At 54.4% G+C, this 7156-nt stretch overlaps 1 protein-coding gene across 1 annotated transcript in view; it reads left to right on the top strand.

Annotated features, from left to right (window-relative positions):
- Positions 1–7156, top strand: part of Npas1 (neuronal PAS domain protein 1) — an 18403-nt gene that overhangs the window by 697 nt on the left and 10550 nt on the right. Inside the window, exon 3 of the mRNA XM_013032639.1 lies at positions 262–296. Within this exon, the coding sequence (XP_012888093.1) occupies positions 262–296 (35 nt within the window). The remainder of the gene's footprint in view (positions 1–261; positions 297–7156) is intronic.

Raw genomic sequence — 7156 nt, 5'->3', positions numbered from 1 at the left:
CACGGTTAGGGAGCGCCGCGCATGCGCCTGGGGTGGGAGGTGGGCAGCAGGGCCAGGGCCGGGGTGCGGGGCCTCCGGGTCACGCGTGCCTGGCGCCGCTGCCACCTCCCCGGTCCCCCGAGCCCTCCCACTCCCGCTCCCCACCCGTCCTCGTGGCTGAGCCACGGCCTCCGCAGCCACGGAGCCCGACACTAAGGTACCCTGGCGTCCAGGTCTTGACGTTGCACTTTAGAAGCAGCACGCGTGTCCCGGGCGGAGGAGGCCCCGGGCCGCGGGTCCTTCCCCTGCGCAAGCTGGCGTCGCCATCGTCCTGACAAGACAAGGTGCTTGAAACACTAAGTCACCCCTGCAAGTCTGTCCCCCCACCCCAGAACCCAACCCAAGGTACAATGTGTTCATGTGCGTGTTTCCCCCGCGGGCCTGCCCCGTGTGGAGAGCCGGGATGGCAGGGAGGCGCGTGCCGCCCTTCCCGCGGTGCAGAGCGCCCCTGGGTGCCAAGCCTCTGCTTCTAGGCCGGGAGCGCAGCTGGCCGCTTCTCGCCCGCCCCGCCTCCCCGCGGCTCTAGGCCGAGCCTGAGTCACGGCAGCGCTGGGGCTCACGGGGGCACAGCATGCCGCCCGACCCGCTTCACTCAGGGCGGGCCCACTGCACCGCCTTCCTGGGGACCGTGTCCCGCAGAGCACCGCTGGCAGCCCGCAGCTTAACTGCCAGCTGGGGCCGAGGGGCGTGGCTTCCGCCACCCCGCCCCACCCCTCGCGGGAGGGGTCTGGCGGAGCCGCGGGCGCCGGGCCCTCGCCCCTGGCCACACGGCCACGCCGTGGGCAGGGAAGGACTGCCCGGCCTGAGCAGGCCCGAACCCGCGTCCGCCCAGCGCTGCCCGCGGGGCCCAGCAGGCCTAAGTTATTGTTTGCATTGCGAGTCCTGTCCCCTGTGTACACCGAAAGGAAATGTCGGGATTTATGGGAATAAAAGTCGTTTGAAGATCTGGAACCGCGCTGCTGCCGGCTTATTTTTCTGGTACTTGTGTTTTTCATGTTACGTTGAATTAACAAATATTTTGAGTTTCCTGCGAAAAACAACACATGAATGGTATTGAAATGTGTTAGTAGTCTGGCCGCGTGCCCAAAACTTTGTTTCACAGCGAAAGTGAAGAACTGTATGTAAAGAAAGTATACCGATGATTTCTTGTATCCTAGGGGCTCTCACCAAGAGCTCTTCTAGTTGGTGTTAGGAATGTTGGCTTCATTTCCAGACTTCTCTTTATTTTCACACGCCGGGGGGTTGTGGGTTTCGAGGCTCCTGCCTGATTAGTGCATGGTCAGCCCTCAAGGCTGAGGCATCTCTCACTGAGGTGTTTTTGTTTGGTTTTGTTTTTTAAAATCATGTATTTGCTACAAAGTATTGTACTTGTGTCAATGGGAATGGTGTAAAAAACAGAAAAGGCCTTATGTGACATGTATTATAGTTAATAAATCAATCTTGTTAAAAAAGAAAAGCAACCAGGCCTGAGAGATGAAGAGACGGTCCCCCTCCACCACCTCCCTCCCCCACCCCACCCCAGGCCCCTCCTGCCGGCCCTGGGCTGATGCCCCTGTGACCTGCACACACACACACACACATACACACTGCCAGTCAGGTCCCTGGACTCCAGGTGACAGGACCATCTTGGCCAGCCTCCAGACCAGGGACCACCTTCTCGGATATCCCTTTTCCCCAAGGAACCTCTCCACCACTGGCATGCCTTGTTACCTCCCTCTGCCCATGATCCAGGCCCAGGTCTGTGCTACCCTGCTCCGCCCTCACCCCACGTGGCCTGCCAGCACCCCAAAGTCATTTGCAAGCATAGTCTTTCTGTGTTCTCTGCCCCCTTCCTAGCTCAGGCACCCATTCAAGCTCACCACACATCAACTGTTCCCCATCCACCCTGTCCTTCATCTTGACTTTGCCTACCTACAGCAAGAGCAGGAACTCTTCACTTAGTATGCTGCTTCCTGATGGTGGCCCCAGCAGACATGGTTAGCAGATTGCCGCACCACAAGATGACTTCCAAATGCCTCTCCAGGCAGCCATTACCACTCAATAGCAGCTAGCCCTTAGTTTACTTTAGGCTTTTCACCAGGAACACAGGTGTCTGTCTACTTGTCCAAGTACTTGACACCAGCACCCCACCTCTGCACCAACCTACTTTCTTCCTCTCATCCAACTCCCCAACATCAACCCAAATCGTTTTGAGGGCATTTAGTTTCCCCTACCCTCGGCCCATCCTGTCCATGTCTTTTCCTATTTCCATCAGCCAAAAATGTCTCCTACCCAGGTCTCAGCTTGGCCTAGCAGACCCTAGCTGCTGCAAAGCCTGGGGCTCCTCACCCCTCTCCTTATCTGCTGGGTTGGGGGCTCCATGAGCCCCACAAATGCTTCAGTTTGCATCCTACCAAATGGCGTTCAGTGTGTGCTGACAATCCTATCTCTCAGCCACCATGATCCCCACCTCAGCAGTTTGTTGGGGGCAGGTTTGTGGCTCCCCATGTACCCACCCTCCCTCATCAGCAAGAGCCCAATAGCAAGAGCCCAATTCTTCTTGGGCCCTTGGCCACATGTGGACTGTGCTAGGTACCATTTTGGCTTTGCCTGGCAGCTCCATCTGTAAGCAGACCTCCACCCCAAGGACCACGCTTGTCCCCACCTGCTTGTGATTCTCCACTCAGGGACATCATGGTGACACCACAGCCAAACTTCCTGGCTTACCCACAACCAGAGACAGACAGACCTTTGGGGTGTACCTCCAATGTCACTCACCTTTCCCCACATGTTAGGGAGTTTGGGAAACAGAGTCAGGCCAGGCAGAGCCAACCAGGGCCCCTGCTGACCTTTCAGGAAGCCTTTCCTGACACCCTGCTTCCAGCCACCCTCATGTCATTGGCTACTGCTGCTCCCTCTGCAATGCCTCCTTCGCTTCCCTCCCCTTTGGCCTCTCCTGGGGTTCACATTTACTGGGGAAAGCAACACCACCACATCTACACCAAATGCATTTCTTCACTTTTCCAAGAGCTGGGGATGCTGCTTGGTGGTAGAACCCTCACCAAGCAGATGCAATGAAGGCCTGAGTTTCCAGCCCCAGCACTGAAGGGGGGAAAAAAAAAGCTTATCAGAGTTCTGTCAGATCCTTCTATGGTGTGCTTCTCATTCACACTGTAAACACCCATTGAGCACAGGCTTCACAAGCACTTCTTTGTGCCAGACTCGAGATCACAGCCATGGACAGAAACCCACCTAGGGCTGACACCCTATGTGCTATGTCAGAGACCACAGCAAGCAAGCAAACAAACAAACATGCCAGGTGCCAGGCAGGATGGGCAGAGATGGGAGCCCCAGAGAGCAGGGCTCTCTGGTCATCCAGCAGTGACCAGGGAGATGCCAAACTTAAAGAGCCTAAACACACACACACACACACAGATAGATATGGTAGTGTATGCCTGTAATGCCAGCTAACAGAGATAAAGGTGGATCTAGAAGGATTGTGGCTCAAGAGTAGCTCAAAACCCTATCTGAAGCCAGGCACTGGTGGCTCACGCCTTTCATCCTAACAACTCAGGAGGCTGAGATCTAAGGATCACAGTTCAAAGCCAGCCCAGGCTAGAAAATCTGTGAGACTTATTTCCAATTAACAACCAGAAAAAAACAGAAGTGGAGGGCTGGGAAGGTGGCTCAGTGGTAGAGCGCTTGCTTTGCATGCATGAGGCCCCAGGTCGAATTCCTCAGCACCACATAAGCAAAAAGAAAAAAGCTGGAAGTGGCGCTGTGGCTCAAGTGGTAAAGCGCTCGCCTTGAGCTGAAGAGCTGAGAGACAGCGCCCAGGCCCAGAGTTCAGGCCTCACGACCAAACCCAAAAAAACAAAACAAAACAAAAAATCAGAACTGGAGCTGTGGCTCAAAGAGGTAGAGTGCTAGCCTTGAGTGAAAAAGCTCAAGGACTGCACCCAGGCTCTGCGTTCAAACCCCATGACCAACAAAACAAAACAACATTATCTGGAACACAAAGTAAAAGCAAAGGGATTGGGGGTATGGCTTAAGAGTTAGAGCATCAGCCTAGACTGCATACACTTCCCTGGGCTCAATCCTCGGGACCCTAATAATATCAGTGAAAGCGCAACGCCACACATACCATGTTGGATGAACAAGTAACAAGTGTGGATGGGATGGGTGGGAGCAAGAGGAAAAATGAATGGTTCTGAGCCCCCTCTCCAGGTGTTGTGGGGGGCAGGGAGCAGGACAGTAGGAATAGAGACAATAGGTAGCTTCTGGAAATCTTGGAGCCCAAGAGGACAGAATTTGCTGAAGGTCATGTGGGTCAGAGTGAACCCCACCCCTGACTGGGGTTGACATGACATCAGCCCCCAGCCCCAGCCAATGGAGACTGGAGAATGCACTGCATTTCTCCAGATGGCCACCAGGGGGCAGAAGAGCATCACTCCTGGGAGGGGTGTGTGTGTGTGACAGAGACTGGATTGGTTGGTTGGTTGGTTGGTTGGTTGTGAAGAAAGCAAAATTAGGACTGGGAATGAGGCAAGATGGACTTGCAGTGTCCCTGGGGCAGACTGGCAGAATATTTCTATTAGTGTATCCATTTGTCCATCCATCATACATTTATTTTATCCTCAGTCAACAGGTCAGGGGCCAGGCCACATTAGTCTCAATAGGATAGTAGAATGAACTTAAACTGTTCATGGTGGTACATGCACTTGAGAGGCTGAGACGAGAGGATCACCAGTTCCCGGCCAGGCTGGGTGACATACTGAGACCAGTCACACAAACTAAAAGCAAAAGGATTGGGGGTGTGACTCAAAATAATAACAGCTGGGTGCTGGTGGCTCACACCTGTAATTCTAGCTACACAGGAGGCTGAGATCTGAGGATTACTGTTTTGTTTTGCCAGTCCTGGGGCTTGAATTTGGGGACTGAGCTTTGTCCCTAAGTTTTTGGGGATTTTTTTGGTCAGTCGTGGGCTTGAACTCTGGGCTTAGGCGCTGTGCTTGCACTCTTCAGCTCAAGGCAAGTGCTCTACCACTTGAGCCACAGCGCCACTTCCAGTTTTCTAGTGGTTTATTGGAGATAAGGGTCTCACGGACTTTCCTGCCCGGGCTGGCTTTGAACCGCAATCCTCAGATCTCAGCCTCCTGAGAAGCAAGGATTACAGGCGGGAGCCACGGGCACCCGGATCTGAGTTTCTTTTTTGTTGTTGTTGTTGGTTGTGGGGCTTGAACTCGGCCTGGGCGCTGTCCCTCAGCTCTTCAGCTCAAGGCGAGCGTTCTACCACATGAACCACAGGGCCACTTCCAGCATTTTCTGCTGAGGAATCGAACTCAGAGCCTCATGCTTGCGAGGCAAACACTCCACCACTAAGCCACCTTCTCAGCCCCTGTCCCTGAGTTCCTTTTGCTTAAGACTAGCACTCTAGCAGGGCACCTCTGGCTCATGCCTGTAATCCTAGCTATTCAGGAGGCTGAGATCTGAGGATCGAGGTTCAAAGCCAGCCCGGGCAGGAAAGTCTGTGAGACTCTTATCTCCAATAAATCACTAGAAAATCAGAAGTGGTGCTAAGGCTTAAGCAGTAGAGTGCTTGCCTTGAGCTGAAAAGCGCAGGGACAGTGCCCAAGCCCAGAGTTTAAGCCTCACCACTGACAAAAAAAAAGACTAGCACTTTACCACTTGAGCCACAGCACCACTTCCAGCTTTTTCTGTTTATGTGGTGCTGAGGAATCAAACCCAGGGCTTCATGCATGCTAGGCAGGCACTCTACCACTAAGCCACATTTCCAGCCCTGGGGATCAGTTTGAAGCCACATGGGGAAAAAAGTCTTTGAGACTCTCATCTCCAATTATCTCCTGGAAAGTTATAAGTGGAGCTGTGGTTCAAGTGGTAAAGTGTTAGCCTTAAGTGAAAAAGATAAGGGATAGTGCCCAGGTCCCAAGTTCAAGCCCCATTTCTCGGGCTTGAACAATTCAGCCTCCACAGCACAGGGCCAGGAAGTGGTCATTAGGGCAGAAGCCGATATCAAAGCTTGGATCCCTCTGCTGGCACCCAAGTCTCTGGGGATGAGCTGAGACACCATCACCATCACCCTTTATAGCCTCTTCATTTCATTTTTCTCACTAAAAAATGGATCCAAAATAGAGTCCCATTCAAGCTGAGCATGGTGGGTCACACCTGTAATTCCAGCTATTCAGGAGGCATAGATAGCAGGATTACAGTTCAAGACCAGCCTGGCAACACACACACACACACACACACACACACACACACCAACAAAACAAATGCAAAAGGGCTAGGGAATGTGGCTCAGGTAGTAGAGCATCTAAGTAGCAAGACCCTAAGTTTAAATGCCAGTATAGCCAAGACAGAGACAGAAAGGAGAAAGCCCACACCTTGCTATGGAAAATGGGCACTTCCTGTTATTGCTGATATGCTCCTGAGCCAGCAAAGCTGTGTGACTCAGTTTCTCCACTTGTCTAGAGATGCTGCTCATGTTCTCTGGGAATCCTACCTCCTCCAGACCTCCATCCCATTTTTGTTCCCCTCTCTGGAGTTTCCTGAGGGCGCACATCAGCATGCCAGGCAGCCAGAGAACACCCCAGGCCGGAGGTGGGAGTGACGGTGCGGCTGCGGGAGATGGACGACCTCGAATCCAAGGAGGAAGGCTCATTTGCGCACACTGATGATGTGTGAAGCCTCTGGAGGTTAGGGTCCCAGCCCCTGAAACAGCCCGGGGTCAAAACCCCAGGGCCCTGACATCTGGAGAAAAAGACGTCACGTCCTGTCCTGGAGGCAGAGGTAAGGGCCGGGGTGCCGGGCCCCAGCTTTGTTGGGGTTGTTCTGACACCCTGAAATTCTCCCCTGGAATAGGAGCCAGGGACGTGAAGTGCCCGCCCTGAGGAAGGGGGGTGCGGAAGGGGTGCGGGGACTCGGGGGTGAGGCTCCCGCTGAGCTGCTGGTTCGGGCCCTCCAATGTTGGGTGAGGGGGCTCGGACTCCCCCCCCACACTCCGCGGAGGGCCTCCAAACGCCGCCCCGCCTCTGGGAGAGGCCCGGGAGCGGGGCGGGGCTCCCGCAGGCCCCGCCCCGCCGTCGGCGCTGTCCGAGGTCTCCAAGTGTGCGAGGCC

The sequence above is a fragment of the Dipodomys ordii genome, unplaced genomic scaffold (genome assembly GCF_000151885.1).
Source record: "Dipodomys ordii isolate 6190 unplaced genomic scaffold, Dord_2.0 Scaffold156, whole genome shotgun sequence".
Taxonomy (NCBI): Eukaryota; Metazoa; Chordata; class Mammalia; order Rodentia; family Heteromyidae; genus Dipodomys; species Dipodomys ordii.
This window is presented reverse-complemented; position numbering and strand designations above follow the sequence as displayed.